Source organism: Salmo trutta, chromosome 36 (genome assembly GCF_901001165.1).
Source record: "Salmo trutta chromosome 36, fSalTru1.1, whole genome shotgun sequence".
Classification (NCBI taxonomy): domain Eukaryota; kingdom Metazoa; phylum Chordata; class Actinopteri; order Salmoniformes; family Salmonidae; genus Salmo; species Salmo trutta.
This window is the reverse complement of record NC_042992.1, coordinates 14,168,285-14,184,102: the sequence shown is the minus strand read 5'-3', so window position 1 is coordinate 14,184,102 and position 15,818 is coordinate 14,168,285. Positions and strand designations below refer to the sequence as shown.

The 15,818-nt window shown below is 43.8% G+C and overlaps 1 protein-coding gene across 3 annotated transcripts; it reads right to left on the bottom strand.

The window, feature by feature from the left end:
- Nucleotides 1–1,489: 1,489 nt before the first annotated feature.
- Nucleotides 1,490–5,505, bottom strand: LOC115175487 (ras-related protein Rab-5A-like). Of its 3 annotated transcripts, none has more exons than XM_029734740.1 (6): nt 5,408–5,505; nt 3,304–3,533; nt 2,861–3,012; nt 2,500–2,622; nt 2,302–2,395; nt 1,490–2,104 (listed from the first exon to the last, which is right to left on the bottom strand). In XM_029734740.1, exons 2-6 carry the CDS (start codon nt 3,467–3,469, stop codon nt 1,989–1,991), a joined length of 651 nt encoding a protein of 216 aa, XP_029590600.1. In that variant the 5' UTR covers nt 3,470–3,533; nt 5,408–5,505; the 3' UTR covers nt 1,490–1,988. The 3 variants fall into 3 exon arrangements, with proteins under 3 accessions (XP_029590600.1, XP_029590599.1, XP_029590601.1); XM_029734739.1 differs by having other exon boundaries at nt 5,311–5,479; XM_029734741.1 differs by lacking the exon at nt 5,408–5,505 and adding an exon at nt 5,154–5,260.
- Nucleotides 5,506–15,818: the final 10,313 nt, after the last annotated feature.

Genomic DNA, 15,818 nt, shown 5'->3' with positions numbered 1-15,818 from the left:
TAGGGTTGGGAAGGGGATACCAGGTAGGGTTGGTGGGGGTAAGGTGGTGATAGCAGGTAGGGTTGGTGGGGGTAATGTGGTGATAGCAGGTAGGGTTGGTGGGGGTAAGGTGGTGATAGCAGGTAGGGTTGGGAAGGGGGTAGCAGGTAGGGTTGGTGGGGGTAAGGTGGTGATAGCAGGTAGGGTTGGGAAGGGGGTAGCAGGTAGGGTTGGTGGGGGTAATGTGGTGATAGCAGGTAGGGTTGGGAAGGGTAAGGAAGTGATAGCAGGTAGGGTTGGCGGGGGTAAGGTGGTGATAGCAGGTAGGGTTGGTGGGGGTAATGTGGTGATAGCAGGTAGGGTTGGTGGGGGGGTAAGGAGGTGATAGCAGGTAGGGTTGATGGGGGGTAAGGAGGTGATAGCAGGTAGGGTTGATGGGGGTAATGTGGTGATGGCAGGTAGGGTTGGCGGGGGTAATGTGGAAATAGCAGGTAGGGTTGGTGGGGGTAATGTGGTGATAGCAGGTAGGGTTGGGAAGGGTAAGGAAGTGATAGCAGGTAGGGTTGGCGGGGGTAATGTGGTGATAGCAGGTAGGGTTGGTGGGGGTAATGTGGTGATAGCAGGTAGGGTTGGTGGGGGTAATGTGGTGATAGCAGGTAGGGTTGGTGGGGGTAATGTTGTGATAGCAGGTAGGGTTGGGAAGGGTAAGGAAGTGATAGCAGGTAGGGTTGGCGGGGGTAATGTGGTGATAGCAGGTAGGGTTGGTGGGGGTAATGTGGTGATAGCAGGTAGGGTTGGTGGGGGTAATGTGGTGATACCAGGTAGGGTTGGTGGGGGTAATGTGGTGATAGCAGGTAGGGTTGGGAAGGGTAAGGAAGTGATAGCAGGTAGGGTTGGTGGGGGTAAGGTGGTGATAGCAGGTAGGGTTGGGGAGGGTGTTGAGGCAGGTTGCTTTGCTTTGCAGTGTGAAGGTCCTTGCAGACACTGAAGAAATCACAGAGCCAATACTGTGAACCATTGCACGATGCCACTAGGACAGCTATGCCCAATCCCAAATTGACCTCTAACCTCTTAGGTAGACCTGAGAGAATTGAATAGGTGTGAGCATTATGGGGATCGCTCCAACTTGCCCTCTGATAGGCTAGGTGGAATGTTCACCTGATTGTTTAGACCTGAAATCCTCTCAGACCTACACGAAGTACCTAAGGGGTTAGGGTTTGATTTGGGGCTGAGCATTAGAAGCAGGCAAGGCCCTGGGTTGGGACAAAGAGAGAGAGAAGGGAGAAACTCTATACTAGCGCTACTAAAGGTTTAGTGGGCAAAGCATATGAATACGTTACTCAAGAGACAGATTGAGGATAGACATAGAACAGAGAGAAACTAGAAGGAACCCAAGACCACTGCTAAACAGTCTTTTCTTTAGACTTTAGAATTAGCCCTCGCAAACCTTTGGAGCCTCTCTCCCTCTCAAATATATATTTTTTGTGCCACTGAATAAAGTTAACACAGATTTTTTTTTTCATCATCAAGTTAGGCCTTGTAGTGATACATGCATCCATAATTCCCACTATAAAAAACTAAACAAAACAAAAAAACAAACAGAAAGGACAGAGATTGTGTTAGAAAGACAGAGCGATAGTCTGTAGCTATCCCAGGAGATGAGACCACCATCAGAGTTGCCCCACCCCTTAGTCCTGCTGCTTGCCAATAGTCAGGAAGAATGAGGTAGGGAAGGCGGGCACTAATTTCAGAAAAGAAGGAGGAAGGTGGGAGGTGTCTCAATTAGTAACAGCAGAACCAGTAGGGGAGAGGGAGAGGCGGGGCGTCGTTGAGAGAACTATAGATGAGGGCGTTGCTTTGCATTAGTTACTGCAGAGAGGAGGAGAAGGGTAGGATGGGAAGGGGGTTCAAAGGGCATCTTTTTTCATTGCTGCAGATCAGAGAGTTTTGGGCGGGCGGGCAGGGTCATCACATTAGTTACTGCAGTGTGGGGGGGAACGGATTTCACTTTAAGTACTGCAGCAGGGGGCCTTAGTTGGCTGGGCGGCTTCCGTTAGGTCGACGCCCCTGTTCCGCCCGCTGTTAGCTCCAGTGGCCGCAGGCTCGCTCTTGGGCAATCTTTTTGCTAGAGGATGGAAGAAAAACAAACAAAAAAACTTCAAACACCAGCTACTGATGAGGATCGCTTGATCAAAACATCCTGCTAGTTCACATTTCCTTGATACTTGTCTAAGTATGTATTTAGTGAGTATTTGAGTGTGCAGGGCCCTATTCAATTACACATCAGTAAGTGATGTCTGTCACGGGGTGAGAGGAACCTACCAATAGCCATGAATATCTCGTTCACATTCATAGACGTCTTGGCCGACGTCTCCATGAAGAGCAAGCTGTTGTCGTCTGCATATGACTGGGCATCCTGGGAAAACAACCATGTCAGAGACAGTCACTGCCTGTCAAACGCAGACACACACTGGTGTGTTCTCGTGACACCAGACAGGCACAGGTGTTTGGAGGACTCACCTGGAAGTCCACGGCTCTCTTGCTGGCGAGGTCAGCCTTGTTGCCAGACAGGGCAATGACAATGTTGGGGCTGGCTTGTCTCTGCAGCTCTTTCACCCAGTTCCTGGCCCGTGCAAATGACTCCTGAGACGAGAGACATGGTACCAGGGAAATGGTGATGTTAAAAACACTTCACTTTCAATTTGGAATCCCTTTTCTTCAATGGAGCAGAGCCCTAGGCCAACTTCCAATATATGTGAATAATCCCACGTGAAGGGATCACCAGTGTGACCACATATCCAAACACGTGAGGTCACTTATCATTTTTACAAAGGAAGGTTGTTTGCACTGTTATATAATCTATCAAGATGATGCTACTTGCCTCATTTGTGATGTCGTAGACCACGATGGCGGCCTGCGCCCCTCTGTAATACATGGGCGCCAGGCTGTGGTAGCGCTCCTGTCCTGCCGTGTCCCAGATCTCAAACTTCACCGTCGTGTCGTCTAGACACACTGTCTGGGTCAGGAAGGCCGCTGGGGAGGAGAGAAGAGAGTTGTCAAATACATAATTGACGTGAACTTTAAAAAGCATTAGAGCAGGACACCTCACTAAACACATTTAACAATATGAATGAAGGGATAAATAACTACAGCCCAGACCCAACAACAACCCATAGTCCCTATTGCTCCATTGTCTGCAAGTCTGAGGTTCCTTCCGTAACCGGTTCCTTCAGATCTTATAACACCGAAGGGATAGAGACTTGCAGAAGAGGCTATAGATACTTTTCTGTTCCTGGCCTAAGTGCATAAATGAGTGATGGTCACCTCCAATGGTGCTCTCCTGGAACTCGTGGAACTGTCCCTTGACGAAGCGAAGCACCAGGCTGGACTTGCCCACCGCCGACTCCCCCAGAAGTACCAGCTTGAACTGGCAGATCTTGTTCCCAGCGTTAGACCCGTTGGGTCTCGTAGCTCCTCCCCTGTTGGCCATGGCCTAGTCAGTTCCCCCGGTCAGTGTTTGTCCCGCACGTCTGACTATGCTGTCAGGGCTTCAGCTGGAGGCGGCGGTAGAGAGAAGGAAAAAAGGAACAATTATTCACAACCCTGATGATGTTTTTCACTAGGGTTATGTCAGGTGTGGTAAAGATAAAGAGGATTTTGAAGTAGAGATATGGATGTTTTCGTAAAGTTGTTTTGACATGTAGTTTAACCCTGGCCTATATCCTCCGTAAGTGAGTCAAGGTGACAGTATGGAAGTGGACATGCTTCTCGAAAGAGAAAAAACCTTGATATTCGTGTCCAGACTCTCCTGATAAAGAGATCAACTTAGCCCTTAAAAATATGGTGAAATCTTGGGATGGAATGAATGAGCTACACAATGAACTGGACATTTTATGTCCCCCCCTTCCTCAGGGAGGTAGAAACTGAATAGATGATCCTGTCTACTGAAGACAATTGAGAGTGGCAGGCTGCCCTGAAAACAAGTTGTCAAAATAAACATGGCTTGTGCCAGTCAAACCTTGCTGTAGAGCTGGGGCATATTAATAAGGCCACACCATAGCAAAACACTGTGCAACAGAAAACAAATACAAGCTTTTCTTACTGGACAAGCAGATAGTATATCCCTGTTTTAAACTATTTTCTCCCATTTTGTGTATTGAATATGACCCAGCCCAGTCTCTGAGTGCATGGTATCACAGAGATGGCTGGATATGTGAGCTCACTAAAATATATTTCCCCTCATCAAATACACCATACATTGCTACTGACAGAGTTGTGTGTGCCTAATCTTTAGACTATGGAAATATTTTAAAAAGACAGAATAATTTGGCTCTGATCTGGACTTCCCATATGCATTTACAGTCAAAACCATGCAAACTCTTTCGGTACACACAGTAACATCCCCACTCGGAGCTGAATTTGTACCCATCAAACTTTCCAAAACACACACACAATTTGTCATAGAGGAAAACACTACTCAGCAAGGACGTTGCAGTGTTGCCTTCCAATGTAAATATGTTCGCCTACATATAGCTAATATAAGAGCGAAGTTAGTTAGAAGGTAAACATGCGCAATAGGCTGACAGCAATGCCAACGGCCTGTACTTGTACTGGCTGTTGCCTTCGAGGTGGGAAGTGACTCAACCAGCACTGTTATGAATCTCTGCAGTGCTAGCATGGACTGTTCAAACTTCTAACAATGTACTAAATTAGCATAGCTAACGTGGCCTACTCTTCGATTTATTTTCGAAGCCACAGTATCTAGCTAGAAAATTGAGAGTACGCCATTTTCCAAATAGAAGAAAATGCTAACCCAATTAACGTTAGCTTGTTAGCTAGATTATTAGCAAGCCAGGTAACTAGCCAGCTAACTAGCTACATCAAAATCTGAATTGCTAACGTGTGCTACCTACCTACTCCCTGATTACTGACTGCCTTGCTAAGCAGCTACTGTTAGCTAGTTAGGTGACTGGGTGGCAAGCTAACGTTAGCAAAACAAGTCCGATTGCGAATGTGTTGATGGAGCTGGCTGGCTTACTACATTTTCAATAAGCTAACTAGCGAGCAGAAGCGTATGACGAACCCATATCCACACATGATCAACATAACTAGGATAAACAACCAATAAATAGCATCACGAACACGGTTTTGGCCGGAACGATTAAATGACAAACCGTTGTTAGGTCTCTTCCCGACCCAAATCCGGGCCACGGCCTATTTTCTGCATTTCTCATCAGACGCCAATGTTAGCATATCAAGCTAGCTAAGCTAGCCTGTTGACAACTAATGAGCTGAAATCTACAACTTGTCACACCATTTTGCTTACTATACCTGAGTGCCAGGCGGTTGACGAACACAGAATACCACACACGTGTCTATACACAAAATAAAGGTTGCAGTGCGGACAGATACGTATTGTTGAACATACAAATAATTTCAACAACCCCGATCACGTCTCCTCCTTTTTCTTTCTTCTTGCAACTTCCCCTTTTACTAGAACCAAAACACAAACAACCCCTTCCGCCCATTCTGCCACGTCACACAGCACGTCTGCTCTGCAGAGGTAACGCCGGTTTCACGAATTTGATTGTTTTTCTTCTAGGATGAAATCAACAGCAACGTGGGATTTCAAGTGATTTGGTTCAATGTAGTAAAACTAGTTAGAAGCAGACGTTAGATTACCCAATTACTTTGTTATTGGATCTGCCATTTAAAATTGAAGTAAATACAGGGCTCAAGTAAACGCTTTTGGATAATTAAGATGAAGATGACGTAATATGCATATAGATGTATTACTCATAAAGTGAAGGGGGGACAATGTGCACAAAAAAACAATAGCTGAGGGTAAGGTGTAGGTTAGGCTGTATCATAGCCTATCTATTGCCGGATTTAAAAGAACTGGGAACTCTGAAAACATAATGACGTCAGGGATCTTCAGGTCGGGAAGTCGGAGCTCTAGATAGCGGCCCGAGGTCCTGAGTTGGAATTGCGAGTTGGGTGACCATTCAGATCGATTTTTCATAGAACAACCGAGCTCCCAGTTGTTATGAATGAACTGATGTCGGAAGTCGGAGATTTCCAAGCTCCCAGTTGTTATGAACGCGTCATTTGTATCTGACTCAGAGGATATAACCTGCCATTTTGTTTGTTGAATGGATGGTGGCAATATTTTATTGTATTGCCTTTTGTTTCAACTATCATCATCTAGAACAGTATGTGTTTCTCAACCTTGTTCGTTCCAGGAACTGGCCATGCTGTCCCTTGTGTGTCTGGGACCGGCAAGATATGGCTTTTCCTCCTATATTAAACCTAGCTTTGAATAACTGACGCAATTAGGGAGTAAACGTTATTTATAATAAGTGTTAGAAAATCGGACCTCTGAAATATTTTACATAAACCCTCCCATGAACACTTGAAAAAGAAAAAGTGACTCCCCTATACCCAAAATAATACACTACATGGCCAAAGGTATGTGGACACCCCTTCAAATTAGTGGATTTGGCTACTTCAGCCTCACCCGTTGCTGACAGGTGTATAAAATCGAGCACACAGCCATGCAATCTTCATAGACAAACATTGGCAGTAGAATGGTCTTACTGGAGAGCTCAGTGACTTTCAACGTGGCACAAGTCAGTTTGTCAAATTTCTACCCTGGTCAACTGTAAGTGCTGTTATTGTGAAGTGGAAACATCTAGCAGAAAGTGGTAGGCCACTCAAGCTCACAGAACGGGACCACCGAGTGCTGAAGCACATAGCGTGTAAAAACCATCTGTCCTCAGTTGCAACATTCACTACTGAGTTCCAAACTGCCTCTGGAAGCAACGTCAGCACAATAACTGTTCGTCGGGAGCTTCATGAAATGGGTTTCCATGGCTGAGCAGCCGCACACAAGCCTAAGATCATCATGCGCAATGCCAAGCGTCGGCTGGACGGTGTAAAGCTCGCCGCCATTGGACTCTGGAGCAGTGGAAACGCGTTCTCAGGAGTGATGAATCACGGTTCACCATCTGGCAGTCCAAGGGATGAATCTGAGTTTGGTGGATGCCAGGAGAATGGTACCTTCCCCATTGCATAGTGGCAACTGTAAAGTTTGGTGGCTGTTTTTCATGGTTCGGGCTAGCCCTCTTAGTTCCAGTGAAGGGAAATCTTAATGCTAGAGCATACAATGACATTCTAGACGATTCTGTGCTTCCAACTTTGTGGCAACAGTTTGGGGAAGACCATTTCCTGTTTCAGCATGACAATGTGCCCGTGCACAAAGCGAGGTCCATACAGAAATAGTTTGTCAAGATCAGTGTGGAAGAACTTGACTGGCCTGCACAGAGCTCTGACCCCATCGAACACCTTTGGGTGGATATGGAACGCCGACTGCGAGCCAAGCCTAATCGCCCAACATCAGTGCCCGACCTCACTAATGCTCTTGTGGGTGAATGGAAGCAAGTCCCAGCAGCAATGTTCCAACATCTAGTGGAAAGCCTTCCCAGAAGACTCAAGGCTATTATAGCAGCAAAGGGGGGACCAACTCCTTATTAATGGCCATGATTTTTGGAATCAGATGTTCGACCAGCAGGTGTCCACATACTTTTGGTCATGTGGTGAAATGAAACAATAAGGTGGAACATGCTTACCGTTTATCCTCACTTCTTGGGCAGACCAGAGGATAGATATGCAGTTGTAGAAACTGTTATTCGCCTTGTAAGCATTGGATGGCAACGCATAGTTTTTATAGAGCACAGGGCTGCGGGCCAGAAGGTTTTGGATTTGCAGATCACTGTGGTCAGAGAAGGTTTTTTAAAATTAACATTTCATACAATTCTACGTAATTGTACGTATTAGCAGAATCTTTTTTAATACCACACAAATTACAGAAATTGCAGGCTAATAATAATAATAATGTACCAAGGCCTGTGTTCATCTTATCATATTTCTCTAATGCCAAATCAGTGTGTCTTGTTTGCAATGAAACTGTCCCTGTTTGCAAATCATTACATCTGAGACAGGCTGTACTAGGAATCTGAGCATGGTACTTAAAATTAGGCCTACCTTTTCACCCCAGACAGAGTAGACCTACCGTTCCACCCCAGACAGAACAAGCCTATCTTTCCACCCCACACAGAGTAGGCCTACCAACACTGAAAAATGTAAGCTTTAACTAACTGCTGGCTACTCTTCTTCCGTGTCTTAATGCAACGAGAGAAGGTCACAAGGGTTTCCCCAAAAGCTGTCTGGGTTTAAACATCTTCGATTGTACAGAAAGTGAATAGCTTAATCAATTTATAATGGCAGAATTGATTACTTCCCAAGCAAAGACAATGTTTTGTCTCCTTGGCTATAGAAGGTTGTAGCTCAGACTCTGAATGTCAAAGAAACAAAATTATATCCCCAAATGCATCAGAGTCGCGTTTTTCCCAGGTACTGTATAGCTTGTTTCTAGCATAAAGCATCGCGGACCACAGTGCTGTTAAATATCACTTTATATAATAGGTTCCATTTTATTTTGTTAAAAATCTTAAGGTAACAAAGCATAGGCCTGTGCTTTTTTCTTTAATAAAGGGTAGGCCTATGGCATACCCTCTTATACCCCCTAAACTCGAGTCTTGATTTTAACTTAACAGCCCTTCACTGTCAAAGAGGTATACTTTTTAAAGAGTGCATGATGGGTGGATGAATTGACCTCCAAATATATGGATATAGCAGCCTGTAGCCTAATTTTGTAGACCTCCCTCTTATTTCATAAATAGGAAGACCTAGGCTCCAACACAAATCCCTCGTTGTTAGTAAAGTCTAATTAAAATTAAGAAGTTGAAATGAATTATGCCTACTCGAATTTGCTTTCTTTTCCCGCACCATGAGCTGTCCATTTGATTGATTTTGAAGCAGCTGCTGCTTCAAGTTTCAGCACAACAAAGTTACTCAAATTTGGCTTATTGTGAGGTCAATGACTCTGATGAATACATAAGAAACATTGTTACTATAATTGATGTTATTAAAAACAAAGGCTATAGGCTAGTCCGCACACAAGTCTAGGCCTAACCAAAAGTTAGTCAAAGAGCCTTTGACTCTCTTCCTGAACTGCTACCGTTGGGTTCGTTCAGTTGGCAACACACAAAAACAGTTTATCAGCAAGAGCAGAGCAGGCCGGGGCTCAGGGTTGGAATATCCATTGCAGTGTGTAATGCAGCCTAGTTTAATTCACACCATCCCAGCAGCTATCTTAGAAATATTACTTTGCTCTGTGCTTCTCTGAGCATGCACTTCGTAGCCTATAGGTTTGTAACGATCGTCTGACAGAGGGGACCAAGATGCAGCGTGGTAAGTGCTCATATTAACTTTAATGACACTTTAAATAAAACAAGAAAATGAAAGCCAACAGTTCTGCCAGGTGAACACACAAGACAGAAAACAACTACCCACAAAACCCCAAAGGAAAACAGGCTGCCTAAGTATGGCTTCCAATCAGCGACAACGATAGACAGCTGTCCCTGATTGAGAACCACACCCTGCCAAAACAAAGAAATGCAAACAAGTAGAAAAAGGGACATAAAATGCCCACCCAAATCACACCCTGACCAAACCTAAATAGAGACATAAAAAGTCTCTCTCAGTTCAGGGCGTGACAAGGTTATGGAGAATTTGATAGAGACCACACTAAATAGCCTATAGGCACACATGATATTGAGTGCCCAGCGGAGTATCAGAAATGAGGGGCGGCATCGGGCACACATCGATATATAGCCTAATAAGCAACTAATTCCAAAACATTTAAAATTATAAAACAAAAATTTCTCAATTTCATCAATAACAAATTACATGACCCTCCATTGGACTAGATTTAAAAAATATGAAACCCTCCACTTGACTGAAATTGAAAAAGCATTTTCCTCCAGGTAACCATTCTGTAAATTTCGATCCGTCCCTTAGTATCATTAAAACATTTCACAAACTGGCACGGGTCCATAGACTGGAGGATGAGAAACATGTCTTGGAGCAAGATGCTGCTGCTATTTGAACCAGAAGAGGGAGCTCAAGGCTTTAAAATGATACCACACATACAGTCCATTGGTGGAGGTCGAGATGCCTGTTACCTTTACGTGTCTCATAGCTGGAAATTCTGTCTGGACATCCTGCCTCACGTGAGTCCTATAAATGAAGGCTGACATACACACTAAAGACAAATAAACTATCAACAGCATTGTGAACCGTATATAAATTATATTCTATAAGGTTACCTTTCCATTTCCACATTGTGTTATTCATCCAAAGAAAGACAATTTATTATTTTTTTATCGCAAGAGTGATTCTGTCAAAATCCTCTGGTTTTCTCAACCTTCCATTGATCAATCTGCAAACCAACGTGTTGACAAAGTAATCAATCAACCAAAACCAAATAGATATTCAGTCTTGGTTGTTCTGCCTTTATGAAGATGTAAACAAGTCACAGCCAAAGTCAAGCCTTTTACAACCTGAGGTTGGAGTAGCAGCAGTGAGTTGGCCTACAGACTCTCTTTTAGGAAACCTCTCCTTGACCCTGGCATGGTATAATAACCTCCACTATTGTACTTTGACAGTGGGGCTATTCTTAGTACAGTACACTTAGCCCAGTGCAGTATGGCACTGTTAAGGGTCATAATCACTATTCAGTGAAACCCATAGACAGTATGTCTGCCTGGTCCCTCAGGGCCCAAGTCAAGGAGGTTGCATTAGATCCCCGGACAAACAACAAAATGATGATTAATTTGGCCATAAAGTACTCACACCCCTTGATTTTTTTCTAAATTCTGTTGTGTTACAGCCTGAAATAAGAAATAAAAAATTCACTGGCCTACACAATACCCCATAATGTCAAAGTGGAATTATGATTTTTGCAAGTTAATTAAACATTTAAAGCTGTATTCAACCCCTTTGTTATGGCAAGTCTAAATAAGTTCAAGAGTACACATTTGCTTAACAAGTCACATAATAAGTTGCATGGACTAATAATAACAGTATTTAACATGACTTTTGAATGACTACCTCATCTCTGCATCCTGCGCATACAATTATTTGTAAGGTCCCTCAGTCGAGCAGTGAATGTCAGACACAGATTCAACCCAAAGACCAGGGAGGTTTTCCAATTTCCTAACTCCATTGCCGGAGAGGAAGGGAACTGCTCAGGGATTTCACCATGAGGCCAATGGTGACTAAAACAGTTACAGAGTTTAATGGCTGTGATTGGAGAAAACTGAAGATAGATCAACAAAATTGCAGTTACTCCACAACACTAACCTAATTCACAGAGTGAAAAGAAGGAAGCCTGTACAGAACATATTCCAAAACATGCATCCTGTTTGCAACAAGGAAAAAAAATTGGCCAAAAAATTGGCAAAGCAATTCACTTTTTGTCCTTAATCTACACTGGAGTTGCTTACCAAGAAGACAGTGAATGTTCCTGTGTCCGAGTTACAGTTTTCACTTAAATCTACTTGAAAATCTATGGCAAGACCTGAAAATGGTGTCTAGCAATCATCAACAAATAGTTTGACAGAGCTTAAAGAATTTTGAAAAGAATAATGGGCAAATGTTGCACAGTCCAGGTGTGGAAAGCTCTTAGAGACTTACCCAGAAAGACTCACAGCTGTAATCACTGTCAAATGTACTTCTACAAAGTATTGACTCAGGGGTGTGAATACTTACTGTACCAGTCAAAAGTTTGGACACACCTACTAATTCAAAGGTTTTTCTTTATTTTTACTATTTTCTACATTGTAGAATAATAGTGAAGACATCAAAAATATGAAGTAACACATATGGAATTATATAGTAACCAAAAAAGTGTTAAACAAAACAAAATATAGGTTATATTTGAGATTCTTCAAAGTAGCCACTCTGCGGTCCAATCATCCCAAACCATCTCAATTGGGTTGAGGTCAGGTAAATGTGGAGGCTAGGTCATCTGATGCAGCACTCCATCACTCTCCTTCTTGGTCAAATAGCCCTTACACAGCCTGGAGGTGTGTTTTGGTCATTGTCCAGTTGAAAACAAATGATAGTCCCACCAATGATAGTCCCACAAACCAGATGTGATGGCATATTGATGCAGAATGCTGTGGTAGCAATGCTGGTTAAGTTTGCCTTGGATTCTAAATAAATCACTGACAGTGTCACAAGCAAAGCACCCCGACACCATCGCACCTCCTCCTCCATACTTCACGGTGAGAACCACACATGCAGAGATTATCTGTTCGCCTACTCTGTGTCTCACAAAGACACGACGGTTGGAACCAAAAAATCTAAACTTTGGACTCATCAGACCAAAGGACAGATTTCCACCGGTCTAATGTCCATTGCTTGTGTTTCTTGGCCCAAGCAAGTCTCTTCTTATTGGTGTCCTTTAGTAGTGGTTTCTTTGCAGCAATTCGACCATGAAGGCCTGATTAACGCAGTCTCCTCTGAACAGTTGATGTTGAGATGTGTTTGTTACTTGAACTCTGTGAAGCATTTATTTGGGCTGCAATTTCTGAGTCTGGTAACTCTAATGAACTTATCCTCTGCAGCAGAGGTAACTCTGGGTCTTCCTTTCCTGTGGTGGTCCTCATGAGAGCCAGTTTCATCATAGCGCTTGATGCTTTTTGTGACTGCACTTTCAGAAACTTCTAAGTTCTTGACATTTTCCGGATTGACTGACCTTCATGTCTTAAAGTAATGATGGACTGTCATTCTCTTTGCTTATTTGAGCTGTTATTGCTATAATATGGACTTGGTCTTTTACCAAATAGGGCTATCTTCTGTATACCACCCCTCCCTTGTCACAACACAGCACAACACAATAACACAATAATTTGTTCTTAACTGACTTGCCTAGTTAAATAAAGGTAAAAGACAAGGCACACCTGTTAATTGAAATGCATTCCAGGTGACTACCCCATGAAGCTGGTTGAGCGAATGCCAAGAGTGTGCAAAGCTGTCATCAAGGCAAAGGGTGGCTACTTTGAAGAATCTGAAATATATTTAGATTTCTTTAACACTTTTTTGGTTCCTACATGATTCCATATGTGTTATTTCATAGTTTTGATGTCTTCACTTTTATTCTGCTGTCACAACTTCTGCCGAAGTCATTGCCCCTCCTTGTTTGGGTGGTGCTCGGCGGTCGACGTCACCGATCTTCTAGCCATCATTGATCCATTTTTCATTTTTCATTGGTTTTGTCTTGTCTTCCTACACACCTGGTTCCAATCCCATTCATTACATGTTGTGTATTTAACCCTTTGGGTCCCCTCATGTCCTTGTCAGTGATTGTTTGTTGTTTTGCGTGTGTTGTCATTTTTGGTGCTTAACAGGTTGGGGATAGGGGGCAGAATTTGCACGGCCGGATAAAAAACATACCCGATTTAAATATGCATATAATTGTTTGATTTGGATAGAAAACACCCTAAAGTTTCTAAAACTGTTTGAATGGTGTCTGTGAGTATAACAGAACTCATTTGGCAGGCCAAAACCTGAGAAGATTCCAAACAGGAAGCGCTCTCTCTAACCATTTCATGGCCTTCTTGATCATCTCTAACCAAAACAGGGGATCTCTGGCATAACGTGACATTTTCTAACGCTCCCATAGGCTCTCAGAAGGCGCCAGAACGATGAATGGTGGCTTTGCAGGCCATGGCTGAAAAACATTAGCGCATTTGGATAATGGTCGATCAGAGGACAATGAGACTGGAGGCGCGTGCACGAGCCGACACCATGTTTACTTTCTCTCTCTTTGAACGAAAACAACGACTCCCGGTCAGAATATTATCGCTTTTTTACGAGAAAAATAGCATAAAAATTGATTTTAAACAGCGGTTGACATGCTTCGAAGTACGGTAATGGAATATTTTGACATTTTTTGTCACGAAACGCGTCGGGCGCGTTACCCTTCTTTACCCTTCAGATAGTGTCTTGAACGCACGAACAAAACGCCGCTATTTGGATATAACTATGGATTATTTGGAACCAAACCAACATTTGTTATTGAAGTAGAAGTCCTGGGAGTGCATTCTGACGAAGAACAGCAAAGGTAATCAAACTTTTCTAATAGTAAATTGGAGTTTGGTGAGTACCACACTTGGTGGGTGTCAAAATAGCTAGCCTGTGATGGCCGGGCTATCTACTCAGAATATTGCAAAATGTGCTTTCACCGAAAAGCTATTTTAAAATCGGACATAGCGAGTGCATAAAGGAGTTCTGTATCTATAATTCTTAAAATAATTGTTATGTTTTTTGTGAACGTTTATCCTGAGTAATTTAGTAAATTCACCGGAAGTGTTCGGTGGGAATGCTAGTCACATGCTAGTCACATGCTAATGTAAAAAGCTGGTTTTTGATATAAATATGAACTTGATTGAACAAAACATGCATGTATTGTATAACATAATGTCCTAGGATTGTCATCTGATGAAGATCATCAAAGGTTAGTGCTGCATTTAGCTGTGGTTTGGGTTTATGTGACATTATATGCTAGCTTGAAAAATGGGTGTCTGACTATTTCTGGCAGGGTACTCTGCTGACATAATCTAATGTTTTGCTTTCGTTGTAAAGCCTTTTTGAAATCGGACAGTGTGGTTAGATTAACGAGAGTCTTGTCTTTAAAATAGTGTAAAATAGTAATATGTTTGAGAAATTGAAGTAATAGCATTTCTAAGGTATTTGAATATCGCGCCACGGGATTACACTGGCTGTTGAGTAGGCGAGCGTCCCACTGGCCCAGAGAGGTTAACAGGGTTTTGCACCCATGTTTCTTTTTTTATTGTACTTTGGTTTTGTAGTTTGTTTTACTATATTAAACTACTCCAGTTCCACCAAGCTTGTTTCTCCTGCGCTTGACCTCTCTGCCACCTACACACACGCCGTGACAGAATCACTGACCCAAATATGAATATGAATATGCCATACGGGTTGATGAATGCTCCATCAGTCTTCCAATCCTTTGTAGACAAGATTTTCAGGGACCTGCACGGGCAGGGTGTAGTGGTGTATATTGATGACATTCTGATATACTTCGCTACATGCGCCGAGCATGTGTCCCTGGTGCGAAGAGTGCTTGGTCGCTTGTTGGAGCATGACCTGTATGTCAAGGCTGAGAAATGCCTGTTCTTTCAACAGTCCGTCTACTTCTTAGGGTATCGCCTTTCCAAGTCAGGAGTGGAGATGGAAAGTGACCGCATTGCAGCCGTGCATAATTGGCTGACTCCCACCACAGTGAAGGAGGTGCAGCAATTTTTAGGGTTTGCCAACTACTACCGGAGGTTTATTCCGGGGTTTTGGTCAGGTAGCTGCTCCCATTACCTCACTGCTGAAGGGGGGCCCGGTGCGCTTGCAGTGGTCGGCTGGGGCGGACAGGGCTTTTAGGCACCTGAAGGCTCTGTTTACCTCGGTTCCTGTGTTGGCTCATCCGGATCCGTCTTTGCAATTCATAGTGGAGGTGGACTTGTCTGAGGCTGGGATAGGAGCTGTGCTCTCTCAGCGCTCGGGTACGCCACCTAAGCTCCGCCCCTGTGCCTTCTTCTCTAAGAGGCTCAGCCCGGCGGAGCGAAACTATGATGTGGGGGACCGGGAGCTGTTGGCTGTCGTCAAGGCTTTGAAGGCGTGGAGACATTGGCTTGAGGGGGTAAACACCCCTTTCTCATCTGGACTGACCACCGCAATCTGGAGTACATTCGAGAGGCGAGTAGACTGAATCCTTGCCAGGCAAGGTGGGCCACGTTTTTCACCTGTTTTGTGTTTACCCTCTCTTACAGACCATGCTCTCAGAACTTTAAGGCAGATGCACTGTCCCGGCTATATGACACAGAGGAGCGGTCCATGGATCCCACTCCCATACTCCC

Excerpts from the sequence above, each read along its gene's own strand:
- LOC115175487 (XM_029734740.1), bottom strand. The coding sequence starts at position 3,469 with ATGGCCAACAGGGGAGGAGCTACGAGACCCAACGGGTCTAACGCTGGG. Across the intron at positions 2,623-2,860 it reads TCTACGACATCACAAATGAG|GAGTCATTTGCACGGGCCAG; the intron begins GCAAGTAGCATC and ends CTCTCGTCTCAG. Across the intron at positions 2,396-2,499 it reads AGAGAGCCGTGGACTTCCAG|GATGCCCAGTCATATGCAGA; the intron begins GTGAGTCCTCCA and ends TTGTTTTCCCAG.